Source organism: Bufo gargarizans, chromosome 4 (genome assembly GCF_014858855.1).
Source record: "Bufo gargarizans isolate SCDJY-AF-19 chromosome 4, ASM1485885v1, whole genome shotgun sequence".
NCBI classification, from domain to species: Eukaryota; Metazoa; Chordata; class Amphibia; order Anura; family Bufonidae; genus Bufo; species Bufo gargarizans.
The window spans coordinates 496,612,723-496,633,310 of NC_058083.1; the positions used below are offsets into that span (position 1 = coordinate 496,612,723).

The window sequence follows — 20,588 nt, forward strand, 5'->3', positions numbered from 1 at the left end:
GCTTGACATCCTCGCACATTGGGCTGTAACCTTGACACATTGTACAAATGCGACAGGTTTGTCAAATGCCAATCAGTGTAACAATATGCTTTTATTTGCGCAGACATAGAAACTTGTCTAATGCACAGGGCTGCGACATAATATCTTCTGAATACATGACTCGCGAACCGAAGAATGGTCAACGACTCTCCTGAATGGCCAATCTAATTCAAAAGAATCTAATTACGGAGCGCTCTGGATCATGTTTGTTGGTGTAATAATGCAGGCAAAACATTAGCAGCTATATCATAGTGCTCCAACTGTGATTTGCGAGGCTATTCCTGTATTTTAGCAAATGGGACTATAATCTGGAGGTGGGGGGGTGGGGGGGGTTAGGGGTTTGGAGGGAAGAAAGCTTCAACTATGGCAAGACGTAACATATTGTGGATTGGAATGTCACAACAAGAGATATTGACTACTCTCAAGGAAAACGTTTCTGCTCTCCGAGGCAACCATAAAATCAATATGAAGCGAAGGCAAGGCAGCCTAGAAGATCTCTCCAGACTGCAGCTTGACCGCAGCTGAGGCTGTTGACAGTTCTCTGACCCAGCGGTTGGTGGCAGTGGAACTGTTTCCCCTTTTGTTCCACTCTGTGAATGGAATTGGAATTGAGAAAAAAACCTACCATGAGACCAGCCAAGCATGTCATGCCACCCCCTAGCTCACACACAGCAAGGTCCCTGCAAAACAGAAAAGAAGCCATACAAATAAGAAGAAAATGGGCAGACATATATATGTTACAAGAACAAACTGCCATCTGCAGTGGGGGAAAAAAAGAAAAAAAAGAAAAAGAAGTCGGCAGGAAGTTGTAGGGACACTACCAGGCGACCTCATGGCGTTTTGCGTTTTAAAAATAATTATGATAAAGAAAAGTCACAAAGCAGGCAGAGCCGTGGGGGATCCCTCATTAGTGTTTTCTGCAACATTACCACCGCTGAGCTAAAAAATCCAAGGTTTCTTTTTTTTTTTCTTCCCCTTTTTCTTTTCTCTTTTGTCAGTAGCATTCTCTATTAAAACCGAAACTTGCTAGAGTAGCGAAATGTAATTGTTAGTACAAAATTGCACGCTTAATATTCTATCTGCTTCCTGCAAACAACCCAGAACTTTTAAAACATTTTAAAATTCAGTTACTCACCTCCATTCTTTCTTATTTTTGAAATTTATTATAATTTTTTTTACATTTTGGATCTACCACACAAGCGATATCACGTTACAATTAAGAACTGTGCGACTGTCGATGACTTTACAAAAGAAGCATGGTCTGCCTCTCCCCAGTGGTTAGGACTACATTGGGCCTTTTAAAATCTAAATTGCTTCGGCGCTGGCACGGCACCGGGTATTAAAAGAAAGAAAATACACAGTCTGTTGATATGACCATTGGCGGCAGAACACGGCTAAATGATATGGTATTTTTGTATTGCATAATGCTCAATAGTTCTAATGACAGAAGAGAGATGATGAAATGCCTGTTATTCTCCCTGTCCTTCACAATACGCATTGATTGACTGAAGACTCACTTTTGTTTCCCAAAAAATCTAAGTGAAATAAAATGCCTCAAGTGGAAATCAGAATTCTTTGACGTACAGCAAAGCTTGCTGTGCAATATTAGTACCTACAGGCAGTCGAGCGAGCCTTGTCAGCAGCAACACGTTGTCATCTTGTACTTTTCTTCCATACATGATAACTAGAGATGAACAAATCGAATCCCACAAAGTGGCATTCGATCTGAATTTCAGGATAAATTTGATTCGCCTAGAAGCCGAATTTCCTCGTGCTTCGTGTCAGTGAATCGATTTAACCTGAAATAGTATAAAAAAACAAAAAAAAAAAATCAAACTTACCGCCTCCATTTGCTCGCGACGGGCCACCAGCCTCCATCTTGCTTGAAGATCTCGGCCGAAATCCCGTGCGGCGCGATATTACATCATCACGCTGGCCGGCAAGATGACGTCATACGTCACCATGCCAGCCGGCGTGATGATGTAATCTTGCGCCGCACAGGATTTCGGCCGAGATCTTCAAGCAAGACGGTGGCGGCCGGCCCGTCGCTAGCAAATGGAGGCGGTATGTTTGATTACATTTTATTTTTTATTGTTAAATTTACACTCAGCTGCCGGGATCATGTATGAACACGGCATCTGAGGGGTACTATAAAGGGGGTGGTGCTATCACAGCCCCCTGTCATTGCACCCGCTGCTTACAAAAAAGTAATTCATCACAAAGCAAATTTTTTTGTGAAATTCGGCGAATTAGCCGAATTGAACTTTTAAGAAATTCGCTCATCTTTATTGATAACCAATCTAATAGAAAGGAGACATTACTACTACTGTACATGCGTGCACATAATTGTTCACCTGAACAGGTCTTTGTGATTGAGACAATAGTAGGCCAATACCTCTTCAGAGGGCCAGATACCTAAGGAAAGAAAAGACAAAAAATTGTGTTATATATTAACATACAATTAATTGATTCAGACGCGAATAGAACACTCACGAGCAATGACATTGACACAATGTTGGATTCAGTCACTGTATCTTATGTTCTCTCTTTAAAGGGAACGTATCAACAGAAAACAACATTATCCAAATTAGGTTTCTGTTAGAGCAGGCACAAAAGGCTGACACTTTCTGTTTTCACTTCTTGCTTTACTGTATAGGTCTGTGAAGGTTCTCATTTATCCAGGTCATGGTATATCTGTAAAGAATAAATCAAGGCAACTGGACTTACTGTAGATTTCTTGAAAACGTTTCACTCGTTCTTCCAACGAGCTTTCTCAATTCTGAGTGAAAGCTCGTTGGAAGAACGAGTAAAACGTTTTCAAGAAATCTACAGTAAGTCCAGTTGCCTTGATTTATTCTTTACAGAAGGCATCCTCAAACTGCGGTCCTCCAGCTGTTGCAAAACTACAACTCCCAGTATGCCTGAACAGCCTACAGGTATCAGCCTACAGCAGGGCATTTTGGGAGTTGTAGTTTTACAACAGCTGGAGGGCCGCAGTTTGAGGATGCCTGCTTTACAGATTTACTGTATAGAATTGGTCAGAATGAGCACAGTCATCAAATTTCCATTAGATGGTGGGCAATTTCACGACATTAATTTAAGCTCTGTTGTACCACTGAACACTTAAAAGGGAATATGTCACCAGAAAATGACCTATTGTTTAAATCACATTTTTATTAACATATTTTTAATGAATTTTTTAGAATGTTATTTTTTATTTTCCATGTCAATATCTATATTTAAACAAAAAACATAAAATCCTGCAGTTTTTTAAACTGGCCACAAACCTAATTAGAATTAAAAAGAACACTTTACTGTAGTTATCTGCCTATCTGTCATTCTAATCCTGCCTGTAATGGTATTACCTCTGTGTACAGATAAGACAGGATCCACCATTCACAATAGGTGACTGTCAGAGCTCAGGCAAGATGGCCGCCAGCATAATCATGCTCAGGAAATAGAAAAAATACATCTGAAATCAGTTTTTAACTGGCAGATAAAATCATTGGTGACACATTTCCTTTAGGAAGACACAATAGACTGATGATGAAAACTGATTATTTCAATCATAACAAATGTTTGCCTGCTGCCATTTAAAGGGGTTGTCCAAGCATTTTCTTTTGATGACCTATCCTCAGGATAGGTCATCAATGTCAGATCGGCGGGCGTCCAATACCCAAAACGAGGAGACGGCGCACCTGCTCTGCTGCTGTATGTCTATGGGACAGCAGCAGCAGACACGACAAGCTGAACGACGGGGGTGCCAGGTGTCGGGCCCCCGCCGATCTGGTATTGATGACCTATCCTGAGGATAGGTCATCAATAGAAGGAGCCAAGGACAACCCCTTTAACAATGAATGACTGATTTAGCCAGCCAATGAAATACAGGAATAACTGCGTTTATGCTACTTACTAATTTGGCCCTTTCGCCGAGATCTCAGGGATTAAGGCTGCATTGGTAGAATCAGTTTTTATTTTGTTTGCTTTACACATGTAATACGCAAATTTAATCCATGTGTGCTGAAGGCAACTCATACTGCCGGAGTCTTTATAGTTTTTTAGACATTTGTGACCACGTCTTTTTAAGCAATATTAATAAAATCTATATTTTATTGTGAGTGGGACCACATATTATTTGCCCAATGATCATTTGTTCCCTTTTGTCTTTAAAAGGAATGTATAATTTGGGTGGTGCACATGAGATGTGGAAGTAAGTGAAAACCTAGGAGGTATAGATATCAATGTATTATAACTCTATCCATGTAGTGTAAGGGTATGCATGGATAAAGAATATTACCAACATCGTATACAACAAGGCCAGCCCCCGAGGAGTTCGTAAAAAAAATATATATTGCAAAACTATGCATTGTGTAATATTCAGTACATGAAATACTACAAAATTATTTTGTATTCACACTAAGGTGTACATCAGGAGATGCAAAAGAAATGTATGCCCATAGACTGTAAGACTGTAATGGGCCCAATGTGTGCCCATTGTAGGAAGACTGTTGGTGCAGTGAGTAGAGCGCCACAAAACTGTACCATATGCATAGACATATGTAAATACTATGTATCACCAAAGGGTTCTATGACCATGTAAAAGCCAAAGCTGTAGGCTGAATGTGTTTATCCAGGTCATTAAACTTCATTCTATTATATAGTAGAAAGTACATTATTCCTCTTTTTAAAGAGAGTAGGGGGCATCTTATCCACCACTACTTTATATGAAACTCCCTTAGGGTACCTGCATATGCAGATTTGTTTGCAGAAAGTGTACAAGAAATCGACACCAACCGATAAATAAAATGCACATAAATCTGCACTATTTATTGCGGTTTTGGTGAGTTTTTTGTGCAGTTTTCATGCTGTTTTTGCTGTGCAGTTTAATGCGGACTTTCTGTTTTTATTAACAACCCCATTGAAGTCTACAGGGAAACCCACTCTACAGAAGGTACGGAATCGCAACAATTGATGTGCTGCAGATTTAAAAATTTGCACCTAAGGTCAATTTACGCACCTAAAGAAAAAAGCAAAGTGTACACGAGATTTGTCAAATCTCATACATTTTGCTGGTACTGTATTAAGCTGTGTTTTTTTCTGCACTAAATCAGCACAGAAAAAATGCATGTTATCCGCGTTGCGTGCAGCCACCCTTACCCTTCTGAAACAAAAAAATGCTCTGTAGCATGCAATGTGTGTAGTTTCCACTCCATTCCACTGTAATTGAATCTAGAAAGTCTGGGCATTTGCAGTTACTCTGCACTCTAATAGTTAAACATGATGAGCGATAGTTTTCCAGTGTCACGTAGACAGTCGTGTCATACAGAACAGTAACCGAGCTCATGAAACGTTCTGCTCCCTTCCATTATTTGCACGTCTGCTGTTTGCCGCCTGCTTGCAATCGGAAAGAAAAGGTTCTTAGTCAGAAGGGATTGAGAAGCTCTCTATCTCACTTGCTGGATATTAGATAACTTTCTAATGTGTGGCTTGCTTCTTAAAACCAATGAAAGAAAAGGCAGCTCCTGGTGTAGGTCTTCGTTGATGTCAATTTTGCCAAATTCATCAAATATCACGTTTGATTAATTTGGAGCATCTAGATAAGGGACAATTTTTAGCTAGAGATGTTACACCAATTTTTTTACGCCGTCCACCAACTGGAGTAAGATTTAGGTTTTTTTGTAAATTTATTAATAACATAGCTAACCAGGCCCAACTTTTCACCCACTTTTGAAAAGTGGCAAGAGAGGCATACAATCACAAAAAGTCACAAAAATGTGTGACTCTTTTATGGCAGTGTAATTCCCACTTTATGGCAAGACTGGGTAACATTTTCTTGCCATGTATATTTTAGGATCAAAGAGTATTTCCCATCAGTACAACCTCTTCTCTCATCTCTAGCGATCAGTTGATTAATATGGGTCTGGCAGCTTAAACCCGAGGTGGAGGGAAGCTGTGGGTGGCCTCAAAGAACTCCTCCTTTATATGAGGTTCATATAAACTAAAAGGGCAATATTGAGTGATAGCCCCCCTAGTACAGGGTTACAAAAGTGGTCAAAGACTCCATGGATCATTACATTACATATAAATATCCTAATGCAGAGTGAAATGAACTTTATATAGTCTAATACAGGTACTTATTGTACACCTTCCAGGTTGTATGGAACTATTGTATGGTACCCACTTACTGTATATTCATTAATGTCCTCATCAATTTTAATGGACTTTTCTGATACAAATGTTGGTATTTATCAGTCTGGAATTTTGTCAGGTTTCTGCATTCTGATGGACTAAATTGCCATCTGCTACCCAATACATAAACTGGATTTTGGACTTGTACCCTGTTTTGTTCACTTAGTAATGGAAGAGGTAAAAAAAATAAAAATAAAAAATCATTATAAAAAATGTAAGGAAAGCCCAATCATGAAAAAACATAGATAAATCATAAAGCTAAAGAATTTATCTAACAAGTGGCACAAATTGGAACAATTTTGGCACAGCTAAGGCTTCTAACACTTTTTTCCTGACTTGCTTAAAAAGTGGATGGAGATTGGCAAGAGGGGTGTGGGTTCACAGGAAGGGGGCATGGTCCAAGATGTGCCATTTTACTCAAAGTAAGAAAAGTGTCTATCCCTGCACCACATTTATCATCCAGCCTGAGAAAGTGAGATTGGTGCAGGTCTAGACAGCATGTATAACCTTAGACCATCTTAAGGATTAGTAAATCTGGGCCTGTGTGTTTCAATATCTCAACTTTTTAAGTAATATTCTTGCTTATTGAATATGACAGACTGAAAAGCTACTCATTCTTAGGGCTCATTTACTTGGACAAACATTTCTATGAATGTTCGTTCCCAATAACTGCTCAATATAAAAGTGCCATAGATCACCTGACAAAAGAGAAAAACGCTCATTTGTTGGGTGGTCCATTGTTTATGTGGCACCTAAAATAATTGCTTGTTAGCAGCACATTGCTCTATAAAAACAAGGAACCGCTGCTGATAAACTATGAATCTGTATGGAGACGAGCGATCATAGTAGCGATCAATCATTTCTATACAGAGGGGATGATTACTACAAGTAAATACAGCTTAAAAGAGTTGGCATTGTTTGGAATAAACAGCTCATTCCTGAGAATAGCCCTGTGTAACGGCCCATGTGAATCCTGTGTACAGATCAGAGTTTGAAACAAGTGAAGAAGAGAACTCTGAAAATAGCCTCTAGATTAGAGGTCAGCGAATCGATTCTACTGAATGGAATTCATCCCGAATTTCTCAAAAGAGAGAGAGAGAGATTCACCTGCATGAGAAGTCTTACAGACATGACAATCCTCCTATGGGTATGCAGATTAGCTTTGTTTCCAAAATAAACAGAAAGCCTCTGATGCCACCAGATCTTAGGTATCAAAGTAAATGTTTTTTTGTAATATAGTAAGTAGTACAAAGCATTTTACACCCAAATAAGAAAGAGTGTTGCAGTGTGTAAATAAGGGTTTGTTGTGGATTTTCTGAAGCCGAATGTCTCCAGTTATTTCAGTAGGTGATGTAGTTTGCAAAGGATTCCACTCTTATCTACCTTCTCCTTTAGGAAGGAAAGCTAATTTGCATATCCTTTTCCCAGAAACCCAGAGGAACGTTGCCCGGCCTACAAGAGTCCTCATGCCAACTAGCTGCTAAGGTGTGTTCCATAATGAGAACTAGAACCCCCTGGATCCCAACCAAGGCCTCTCACCTAGCTCAGCTAGTTCTTTCTTTATGCATTTAATGCATTTAAGTTATGCTTCAAGGAATTTTTAAAAAGGCTAAGCATTGACTTTGATACCCAACATAGTGGCATCAAAGGCTTTTTGTTCCTTTTGGAAGTAAACCTATTTTTTATACCCAGAGGAAGATTGTCATGACTGTAAGACTCCTCACACAGATGAATTTCTCTTTTTTTCCGATTCAGGTAGAATTGATTCCTACTACTATATTACAAAAAGCATTGACTTTACTACCTAACATTTGGTGGCATCAAAAGCTTTCTGTTCTTTTTGGAAGGAATGCTAACTTAAATACTCAGAGGAGGATTGACTTGGCTGTAAGACTCTTCATGTAGGTGAATCCCTCTCGCTTCCCCGCCCGTCTCTCTCTCTCTCTGATTTGGGTGCAATTGATTCATACTCTAATTTCTTTGCAAGTTTGACTGATTCGGAAAGAAATATTTATTGAGAAATTCACTTATCCTCACTCTAGATCTAAGCAAGAATCTTTTCTACTGGGAGGGATCCTTAAATCGGCAAGGAGCTGAAACAAAATTTTGGATTTTAACTTGTCATTATTTTCAAGATACTTCCCAGTAGAAAGAATTCTTGCAGAACTTATTATTATACTATAAAGAATATTTACGGTACATAATTATTTTTTTTTTTCTAAATTACCTATCAAACTAATGGAATGCCAGGGGGGGGGGGGGGGGGGAGTTTGTTAGAAATAAGAAAAATAACTACCCATGTAATACATCACTAAAGATGTAACAGCTGCCCATTTAAATAAACTGACCTAAGCAAGAAAAAGGTAGTATTATGTGCCAGTCAGTCATATAAATGGCCAACCATGTAATAAATGGACGATTTTAGTAGAAAGAGACAGAAAGTAATGTTTTTTTTGTAACAAGCAGGAACTCCTATACATGATGTCCATTAGTCCAAAACATATATGGAAGAGGATATGGGCACCACCAACAATACTAAAAATACAGGTGCTATCCACTTATAAAATTGAAAGACCAAAAAAAAATGAAAGTAATGCACACTATATAATAATGAATAGTAGTTTTATTGGGTAGTCATTAAAACTATTAAAAACATGCAAAACAAACTGGGAGGTCTCAAGTAAAATGCAGGGCGGCCCGTGAAAAAGTAGCCCAACTCCAGTAAGCATCTCCAAATCAAATTGCCTAATAGTAAATATGTCTTAGTTGTCCATAGCAACCAATCAGAGCTCCGCTTTCATTTTTTCAGAGCCCTGTAGGAAATGAAAGCTGAGCCCAGATTGGTTGCTATTGCTATGGGCAACTAAGACTGATTTAATATTCAGATGATAAAAGTGGCCTATTGTGTCAGAAAGATGGTGTTCTCCCTGGAACAGCGAATAGTGATTGCAGAAGGCGATGTGCGAAGCAGATCCATTAATGAAATGGAAGAGACCTTTACCGACAAGTACCCAGGAACAAGGGGGTGGGCGAACTGACTGATTCACGCGCATAACAAAACACAAGGTGCATATTAAAATATATAACACTATATAACGACTATATAAACTGACTATGGTCTCTGCTGCACTGTACCGTATTTTTCGCCCTATAAGATGCACCTAGGTTTTAGAGGAGAAAAATAATGAAAAATATTTTTTTCTTACACCTCAGGTCAGACCAGCAATCAGACCCCCAATGTTAATCAGACCTCAGGTCAGACCCCCAATGGCTCAGATCAACTCCCAAACCTTTAGCCATCAGCCCCCCATGTCAGCCATAAGCCCCACATGTCAGCCATAAGCCCCCCATGTCAGCCATAAACCCCCCCATGTCAGCTATAAGCCTCCCATGTCAGTCATATGTCAGCTCCTCATGTCAGCCATATGTCAGCTCCTCATGTCAACCATATGTCCCCCAGGTCAGCCATCAGCGCCCAGTGCAAATAAAATAAAATAAATAAAAAAACACTTACCTCTCCTGCTCCTGGTCACCATCGCGATCCTCTTCATTCTGCTGTCGGCTGTGTATAGCGGCGCACACTGTGAGGTCACAGAGCGACCTCACGCTGTGCGCAGCCAATAGCCAAGCCGTGGACCAGGAAGCGGTGAGTACAGATCCTTCACCGCTTCCTGGTCCTTCTGTACTAATGAAGCGCTTCCATAATGGAAGCGCTTCATTAGTACAGCGTTAAAGACTGCCTTGATTGCCGCGGCCCGGCAAACCATCTTCAAGGGCCCGGTCCTGGGCCGCGGCCCGGCGGTTTAGGACCGCTGAATTACTGGACTTGGTTGCTGACTATGATTGCTCACTGACATTTAGACCCATTGCTGTACTTCATGACAGACAAAGCTTGGTTTAATTAATCAAATCATGTAAATTCCCAGAATATGAGGTACTGGACCACTGAAAATCCCCAATGGACTCACGAAACACCACTTCAGGACCAGAAAATTGGCGTTTGGTGCTCAGTGTCAGGAACACGAATAGTGGGCCCAATTTTCTTAAAACCAACTTTGAATATCGCAATTTACCTGGGCATCTTTGAACAGTTTTATAACCAACTAACACCAGAAGAAAAAAATGTCTTGCTTTTTCTAACAAGATGGGCAACATGCCGCACCTCACGGAGCTCACTGGCACGGGTTCATGAACTGTTTACGGAGGAGCGAACTGTGAGCTAGGGGTTATTGGTCACCACGTTCCCCAGAATAGAGCACATGTGATTTTTATCCTTGGGGAAATTTAAAACAGAAAGTGTCCGCTAACAATCCACATCCCATGGAGGAACTCAAGGAAAACATCACAAACACCATCCGCAGCATAGCAAACAGTATCAGCCGACATAATCCGACCTGCCCAAAGATGCATAGACCTGAACGGGGACCACTTTCAGCATCTTTTGTGACTTGTGGGCAATAAAAAAAATAAAAAATTCACTTGCTTGTTCATCTCGTCATACTTTCGCTGGAAGCGGGCTACTTTTTCTTGGGTCACCTTGTATATGAAAAGACCCCCACACAATAATGGGTATGGATATCCAATAAATACACCATTAGATCAAATAAATACAATACAGTGGAAAAAGAATATAAGACAAATGTCCAAGAAAACGAGCATAAGCAAATAAAAATATTATAAAGATGATTCTTTATAGACATAGCTACAAAGTGCTAGTGCAAAAAAAAAAATATCACTATAAACGTGACATCACATTATTCAAAGAGATTCGCTAGTGCTATGTGCAAAAGAGAATTTCCACCTCAATTAAAGGGGTTACCCCATGACTAATGTAAAACATGAAAATCAGACATCATACGGGACATGGCAATCTCTTTCTAACAAAGCTAGAACCAGTCCTGTACCTCACATGGATCCAGAGATCTCCCCATTCATTGATCTGCTAGATTTATATCAAGCTGACAGCTCAAGGGGAGTGTTTTTGCTGCTGCAGCTAAGGGGGCGTGTCCATGCTCTCCCTATCACAGCTCAGGAGGCAGTTGAAGGATGAAACTGAGCATGTGCGGCCATCTCAGTGAGCAGGACAAAGAAATAAAAAAAAGAAAAAGCAGGTGGTGCTATACGGTTACATTTTATTGAATAACTCAGTGGCTATGGTAAACTAGTAATTACATGCAATTACAAAAGTATTCAGATCCAGGTGCTGGTTTGAAAACTGTATAATATTTTTCGTGAGACAACCCCTTTAACCGCCTCCCAACCGCCTAACGCAGGGATGCGTCCTGCGGGCGGTCGGGTTGTTCCTCGACGCATCCGCGCGTCATCTCGCGAGACTATGCGCATAGCCGGCCCGCACATGCGCAGTGCGGGCCGGGAAAAGTCGCAGGAGAAGTTCGTCACCAGCCCGCCAGCCAATGATCTGCGCTGGCAGGCTGGTGACTTTTAAAAAATCGAATCACAAGCCATTTAACACATTATATTTATAAATATGTGTTAAATGGCTTCTGTGCTCTCTGCTGGTTCCTTTTCGTCGGTTGGTCCCAGAAGAGAGCACAGATCACTGTAAGTACACCAAGCACAACACATTTAGCCCCAGATCACCCCCATCACCCCAATTAACCCCTTGATCACCCCTGTCAATCACTAGTGAAAGGGAAAAAAGTGATCAGTGTAAATTGTCACATTTTATTTCCACCAGTATTGACTGTTAGGTTTTAGGTTAGTTTAGGCCCCTTTGGTAGGTAGTTAGCGCCAGTTAGCGCCCAGCCCACCGCACCAGTCACTGATTCGCTGATTAGCGTATCGCTAATCAGCATTGGTACTTTTATAGTATCTGACTTTTATAGAACTGATCACAGTCGGATCTATAATAGTATTAGTGTCACATTAGCTCGCCCTCCACCCAAAACCCAGTGGTTGCCCGATCAGGCCTGATCGGTTGCCCACACGTGCGTTCGCCCATGCCCGCCCCCGCCGCAGTGACAAAAAATATATATATTTTTTTATCACTGCACAATCACTACGGCGATAAAAAAAATCAGTTTTGATATTTTTATCAATCGCAGCGGCTTCCTGTACTTCGCTAGCCTCCCATTTGTAAGACAGGCTTGCTTTTTTTCTTGAGTAGTCTCAGGAAATACCCCCTAAATTTAGTTGACCAAATGGCAAGTAAGGGATATTCTTCTAAAGAGGCCTACAGGCTTCTGACGCAGTCGGATGAGGAATAGGAACCCTCATCTGACGAATCCAGCGGGTCAGAATACGAACCTCCTGTAGAAAGCAGTGGCAGCCTGACCCAAAGTTCGGACGATGAGGTTGAGGTCCCTGATACCACCAGGCGTACCCGGCCCCGTGTTGCTAGACCACAGGTTGCGCAGGATCCGCTTCAAGGGCAGCAGAGTGGGGCTGGCGCTGTCGGATTACGTGGTGAGGCATACACCAGCAGCGCAGCCCATCCTGGACCTAGTACCAGCACTGCCGTAGAACATGGTGAAGTGGCGAGCACCAGAACGGCAGTTGAAGCTGGTACGGTGGCACGTGCAGTAGCTCACCCGTCGCAGCCACCAGACAGACAGGCCTGTAGAGCCCCCAGAGTCCCTGAGGTGCTGGCAAACCCTGATTGACAGCCCCCATCTTCAGCCGCACCAGTAGTTCCCCCTTTCACCGCCCAGTCTGGAGTTCGGGTTGAGACAGCTCATATCGGATCGAGCTCTTTGACTTAGTCGTGGCAGAAAGAAACCGGTATGCCACTCAATTTATAGCCGCCAACCCGGGAAGCTTTTATGCCCAGTCTTTCCGGTGGAAACCCGTCCAAGTTTCTGAATTTAAAACTTTTCTGGGCCTTCTCCTCAACATGGGCCTGACAAAAAAAGCATGAATTGCGGTCATATTGGTCCACGAACCCAATTCATCACATGCCCATGTTCTCTGCTGCCATGTCCAGGACACGATTTGAGACCATCCTGCGTTTCCTGCACTTTAGTGACAACAGCACCTCTCGTCCCAGAGGCCACCCAGCTTTTGACCGGCTCCACAAAATTCGGCCCCTCATAGACCACTTTAACATCAAATTTGCAGATTTGTATACCCCTGAGCAAAACATCTGCATAGACGAGTCCCTGATACATTTTACCGGGCGCCTTGGCTTCAAACAATACATCCCAAGCAAACGCGCCCGGTATGGGGTCAAATTGTACAAGCTCTGTGAAAGGGCCACAGGCTATACGCACAAATTTTGTGTCTATGAGGGTAAAGATCAGACCCTGGAGCCGGTCGGTTGCCCTGACTACCTGGGGAGCAGTGGGAAGACAGTCTGGGACTTGGTGTCACCCTTATTTGGCAAGGGGTACCATCTTTATGTGGACAATTTCTACACAAGTGTGCCCCTCTTCAGGCATTTGTGTCACGGCCATGGCTATGACCGTGACTCTTCAACCGCATGTGACTGTCAGCGGTTTGGTTTTGTTGTCACTCACAGGTGAGGGCAGTGGTATTTGCCTCACCTGTGGTTGCCGCTGACAACGCTAGTTATGTGGCAGCTTTCCTGCTGTGCATGCGGTTGCACCTAGCAACCTCTATGTTAGGTGTCTGTGTGTTGTGTGCATTGTGTTGTATGTCTGTGTGCACTCTGTGTAGTATGTGTGGTGTGCACTGACACTCTTCCTGCACTGTGGTTGCCCGTGGCAACGTCTGGCTGTCTGTACATGTGGTGGCAGTGTCCCGGCCTCCGGGCTATCTCCCAGGACACGGTTGCCACCCATGTCGTTGCCAGCGGCAACAACCACAGTGTCTTGCTACTGTTGGACACTTCCCCTTTATGTGAGTTTCCCTTCTGTGGTGCTGAAAGGGTTAACTCCCTTCCCAGTGTGTGTGTGATGTCACTGGGTGTGTCTGACTGTGGGGTGTGGCTTCTTGGCCTATATAGCCTGAGTGTTTGGCATGGCTCAGTAGGTTGCTTCAGTCAAGCTTGGCTGGAGCAGCCTCCTGTGCATATGACCTGCCAGTGAGAGCCACCCCTGTGGTCATAAAAGTATTGTCGTGTTGTTGATGTCTTTATGTGTGTGATGTTTATGTTATGTTCTGTTGGGACCTTCCTATGTGTTTGGTGCAGCATACGGTTCTGGATTCCTGTCTGCTGAGGGATCCAGTCAGCAAGGCTGTGGCAGGTTGGTGGAACTTCTCGTTCGCCTGCCATTCCCGTATAGCTGTTTGTGTTCCCCTTTTCCCAACAGCTTGGCCATTGAGACTCCTGCTCCTCCGTGCCAAGGAGGAGTAGGTCGTCTTACCCAGCTCCTAGCTCAGGGATCTGCGGAGGGTAAGACAGGGCTCCGAGGTTCCTGCGCATGGGTCCACCTACCTTAAAGGTCGGCCCATGCAGGTTAGGAGTTAGGGTCAGGGTAGGGACGCTGTAGGAGGTGACCTGCTCCCTATCCTGTTCTCATGGCCGAGTAGTCACAACATCACCTGGCATCGCACGGCTGAGGGTTTCCCCCATCCTCAGCCGTGACAATTTGTTTCTAGAACAGATTGGCTGCTGTGGCACCGCGCGACCTAGTCGCCGGGGCTTCCCCCAATGGCTCGTTACCACCTGTCTTGCAAGGGGGGAGAGGGCTGCTCGCGGTGAAATGTAGAGACAAGCGTGACGTTTACATGCTCTCCTCCATTCACGCAGACACGACAATCCAAATTGAATGAGCAACTAGAGTCATTGAAAAGCCCCTCTGTGTCCACAACTATAATTTGCTCATGGGAGGGGTGGACTTCAATGACCAGATGTTGGCTCCTTATTTACTTTCCCGCAGGACCAGACGCTGGTATAAGAAGGTGTCTGTATACCTAATTCAATTGGCTATGTATAATAGTTTTGTTCTCTACAGTAAGGCTGGGAGAACACGATCCTTCCTCAAATTTCAGGAAGAGATCATCGAGAACCTCCTGTATCCAGGAGGTTCCGTGGCCCCAAGCACCAGTGTAGTGAGCCGTCTACACGAGCGAAATTTCCCCAATGTCGTTGCTGGTACCTCAAACCAAGCGTCACCCCGAAAAAGATGTCGTGTCTGTAGCAGGAGTGGAATAAGGCTATTTCTGTCCTGACTGCCCTGACCACCCTGCCCTATGCTTAGGGGAGTGTTTCCGGAAGTACCACACACAGGTACACTTAGTATAGGGATTGCATGACACAGGACAGGCACACAGGGGTCTTAGGGCCCTTTCACACATTGCTGCTGCAAACCTCTCCTTTCACCTGGGACAAAGTGCATAATGTACTTCGCCACATCTCTGGGCGATTTGCGCTTTGCACATTGTCCCATGGGGAAGGAGAGGTTTGTCCTATTAAGGTAAGAAAAAAATTAAAATAAAATCACAGGTAATAAAAAAAGTTAATGTTCCAAAAGTTCAATAAAGTTTATAAAAGTTAATGTCCTGTTTAAATGTTATATAAAGTTAATGTTAATAAATTTATTGCGTTGCGGACAGTTTTTTTTTTTTTTTACCTTCTAGGTGGACCAACCGATCAACCAGCTGCAGCACTGATGTGCATTCTGACAGAAGCATTGCGCTGCTGTCAGATTACACAAAAGTCTGTGTATGCGGCGCTGCAAGACGAGATTTCTCCTCTGCAGTAAAAAAGATACGTTTACCGAGGCTTATGAGCTGAGGGGCGGTGTTCATATGCTTTGGCGAACACTTTGTATATAGAAAAATAAAAAAGAATTCCGGCAATGATTTATTCATCCACATCGATTGATGTGAATGGAGAAATCGGGTTTGCCAGGGCATACGGGCAGTTTTTGGCAGAGATTTTTTCATTCACATTGATCGATGCGAATGAAGAAATCTGTGCCGTTCATTTTTTCTTTCAGCCCAGAGGCTGAATGGAAAAAAAAAATCTCAATACCCGTATGCTCAATATAAGGAGAATAGCAGAAACTCCTAATGCTGGCCATACATGTAATGATTGTGGAGACCCTCAAATGCCAGGGCAGTACAAACATCCCACAAATGACCCCATTTTGGAAAGAAGACACCCCAAGGTATTCGCTGAGGGGTATATTGAGTCCATAAAAGACTGAACATTTTGTCCCAAGTTAGCGGAAAGGGAGACTTTGTGAGAAAAAAACACAAAAAAAATCAATTTCCGCTAACTTGTGCCCAAAAAATAAAAAAAATTCTTCTAGGAACTCGCCATGCCCCTCACGGAATACCTTGGGGTGTCTTCTTTACAAAATGGGGTCACATGTGGGGTATTTATACTGCCCTGGCATTTTAGGGGCCCTAAAGCGTGAGAAGAAGTCTGGAATCCAAATGTCTAAAAATGCCATCCTAAAAGGTACTCATTGGAATTTGGGCCCCTTTGTGCACCTAGGCTACAAAAAAGTGTCACACATGTGGTATCGCCGTACTCAGGAGAAGTAGGGAAATGTGTTTTGGGGTGTATTTTTACATATACCCATGCTGGGTGAGAGAAATATCTCAGTAAAATGACAACTTTGTATAAAAAAAGGGAAAAGTTGTCTTTTAGAGAGATATTTCTCTCACCCAGCATGGTTATATGTAAAAATACATGCCAAAACACATTGCCCTACTTCTTCTGAGTACGGCGATACCACATGTGTGACACTTTTTTGCAGCCTAGGTGCGCAAAGGGGCCCAAATTCCAATGAGTACTTTTAGGATTCCACAGGGCATTTTTATGCATTTGGATTCCAAACTACTTCTCACGCTTTTGGCCCCTAAAATGCAGTATAAATACCCCACATGTGACCCCATTTTGGAAAGAAGACACCCCAAGGTATACCGTGGTATACCGTGTAGTTTTTTTGCCAAAATTTCGGTCAATTTCGATTAATATCAAAAAAAGTTAAAATGTCAGCAGCAATGAAATACCACCATGAAAGCTCTATTAGTGAGAAGAAAAGGAGGTAAAATTAATTTGGGTGGTAAGTTGTATGACCGAGCAATAAACCGTGAAAGTAGTGTAGTGCAGAATTGTAAAAAGTGGTCTGGTCATTAAGGGGGTTTAAGCTAGGGGAGCTGAGGTGGTTAAATACCAAATGTCTGACTCTCATATAGGTTTAAAGATGGTGATTGAAGAAGTACCAAATAGGCATGCGCATGGTGAACGCACAAGTCACAGGGAGGTGATGCTACGCACGTACCATGAACAGACAGAATGAACGTTCGCGCAGATGCCTTGCATTCACCAAGGAGTGTGAGAAAAAGTCGGAAAATCATATGCGCTTGTGCAGTTGTAAATTGGCCAACCACAATAAAGAATATACATAAAAATGTGCAGCGTAAGTATTGTTACATGATTGAGTAAATAACAATATAGATAAATAAGATCTTTTGTATGGTAATCCACTCATTACCATCATCAAGATTGATTAACACAGCTTTTTAAGAGCTTTTTATGCTACCAATATACCCCTAATGATGAAGCTGTAGGATTTGCAAAAGAGATACGCTTAGGGTTTAGCCCCACAGCATTCTCAAGGTCGTATTTGCACAGCGAAAATTCTCTTTTGCACATAGAACTAGCACTTTTGAATCTCTTTGACTCATGTGATGTAACGTTTATAATAAAAAAAATTGAATTAGCACTTTGTCGTTTCTGAATCATGTATTGCTATGTCTATAATAAATCATATTGATTATATATTTATTTGCTAGTGACTGTTTTCTTTATTCTACTGTATTGTATTTATTTGATCTATTGGTGTATTTATTAGATCTCCCCTTCCTTAGCCATAAACCCGGCATATGGGATGGGACAACCATTCAAAGACTATATCTGTAAAGAATAAATCAAGGCAACTGGACGTACTGTAGATTTCTTGAAAACGTTTCACTCATTCTTCCAACAAGCTTTCTCAATTCTGAATTGAAAAAAGCTCGTTGGAAGAACGAGTGAAACGTTTTCAAGAAATCTACAGTACGTCCAGTTGCCTTGATTTATTCTTTACAGATATACCATGACCTGGATAAATGAGAACCTTCACAGACATTCAAAGACTATGCATTTTATCAATTAACTCAATGGAGAAGGAATTTCTTTAGAGTAAAACTTTACATTATGTCTATACCGAGTATATTGCAAATTTACAATTGGTCTATACCAGTGTTGGACGAGCATGCTCGGCCAAACACAAATTTTACTCGAGCATCGCGATGCTCGGCACATCGCGGTGTTCGGCCGAGTACCGCGTGTGCTCGAGGGCGATGCTCGAGTCTACTCCCCACATGCTTGTTGGCTGCTACGCAGCCAATAAATGTGCAGGTGAGTACTGCCATTCACCGTAATGCTGTAGCCATGTTGGCTACTGGCATTACAGTGATTGGCTGGCCGAAACGCGTCATCGGGCAGTATATAGCTCCCGATGACACGTGTTCGGCTCAGTCTTAGTCAGGGAGAGCTGGAGAGCAGAAGGGAGCGATAGTATAGGGAGTGAAATAGGAATATTTTAGCTTTTATACTTGTTACAGACCCAAAAGTCCTTTTAAAGGGTTTCTGTCACCTGAAAAATGGGTATTAAGCTGGCTGACATTAGCGATGAGATAATGTCAGCTGAATATAACTATATTCGTGCCATCTCACTGCCTGCCACCGTTATTGAGAAAAAAATAACTTTTATAATATGCTAATTAGCCTTTAGGAGCAGGGGGGACATTGCCCCTGCTCCTAGAGGTTCCGTTCTCCCACCTCTGGCCATGCCCTGGTACACTAGTTTGACAGGGGCAAGCATCGTTGGTCTCCTACCTCCGGCCCTGTCTGCAGTGTAAATCTCGCATTGTTCAGTATTCAGCGCAGGCACAGTGAGGAACCTGGCAGCCGGCGAGCACCCTTTACTCACTGCGCCTGCGCCGAATACTTAACGGAGCGAGATGCCTTGCATTCAGGGCCGGAGGTAGGAGATGAACGCTGCCTGCCTCTGTCAATCTAGTGTAGCAGAGCGTGGCCACAGGTGGAAAGGAGTCTTTAGGAGCAGGGGCGACGCCCCCATGCTCCTAGAGGCTAATTAGCATATTATAAAAGTTTTTTTTTTCTCAATAATGGTGGCAGGCAGTGAGATGGCACTAATATAGTTATGTTCAGTTGACATTATCACATCGCTAATGTCAGCCAGCGGTGACCCAACAGTCCTTTTAAGGACTATAGTTGTATCTGGCAGCAATATATATTTTTAGCACAACCTGTGCTAAATAGCTTGCAATTGTTTGGCTGCTGCAGACAGTGACATTATCTGCGCTACATCCCCTGTCTAACGTGTGGCAACCTAAGAATATCTGTGATATCCAGTGTAGTTTTTCCATAGATGGTGTCCGCTGTGGACAGTTACATTACCTGTGCTACATCTCCTGCGTAACGTTTGCGTATCCGAAATATCAGTGACATTCAGTCTAATTTTTTTGCTGCTGGTGCCACCGACACTACCTGCGCTACATCTCCAGTATAACGTTAGCGCATCCTAAATATCAGTGACATTTCATTCAGTGTAATTTTTTATTAGCCGGTGGTGACAGCGTCATTACTTGCGCTATACTTCCTGTATAACGTTAGTGCATCCTAAATATCAGTTACATTAATTCAGTGTTATTTTTTATTAGCCGCTGGTGACAGCATCATTACTTGCGCTACACCTCCTGTACAACGTTTGTGCATCCTAAATATCAGTGACATTCATTCAGTGTAATTTTTTATTAGGTGGAGGTGACAGCGACATTACTTGCGCTATACCTCCTGTATAACGTTTGTGCAACCTAAATATCAGTGACATTCATTCAGTGTAATTTTTTATTAGGCAGTGGTGACAGTAACATTACTTGCGCTATACCTTCTGTTTAACGTGTGTGCATCCTAAATATCAGTGACATTCAGTCAGTGTAATTTTTTATTAGGCAGTGTGACAGCGACATTACTTGCGCTATACCTCCTGTTTAACGTGTGCGCATCCCAAAAATATCTGCGACATTCTGTACTTTATTTGCGCAAACACTTACAAAACCTGCGCTACTGTACATGTGACATACTTGCAAGCATATACAGTCCTGACCTCAACCCGATTGAGATGCTGTGGCATGACCTCAAGAAAGCGATTCACACCAGACATCCCAAGAATATTGCTGAACTGAAACAGTTCTGTAAAGAGGAATGGTCAAGAATTACTCCTGATCGTTGTGCACGTCTGATCTGCAACTACAGGAAATGTTTGGTTGAAGTAATTGATGCCAAAGGAGGTTCAACTGGGTTCACATACTTTTTCCACCTGCACTGTGAATGTTTACATGGTGTGTTCAATAAAAACATGGTAACATTTAATTCTTTGTGTGTTATTAGTTTAAGCAGACTGTGATTGTCT

At 42.5% G+C, this 20,588-nt stretch overlaps 1 protein-coding gene across 1 annotated transcript in view; it reads right to left on the bottom strand.

The window, feature by feature from the left end:
* The window catches only part of CAMKMT (calmodulin-lysine N-methyltransferase), a 471,234-nt gene that overhangs the window by 129,224 nt on the left and 321,422 nt on the right, over positions 1-20,588 (bottom strand). Inside the window, exons 4-5 of the mRNA XM_044291474.1 lie at positions 2,394-2,454; positions 665-719 (exon numbers count right to left, since the gene is read on the bottom strand). Of these exons, the coding sequence (XP_044147409.1) occupies positions 665-719; positions 2,394-2,454 (116 nt within the window). The remainder of the gene's footprint in view (positions 1-664; positions 720-2,393; positions 2,455-20,588) is intronic.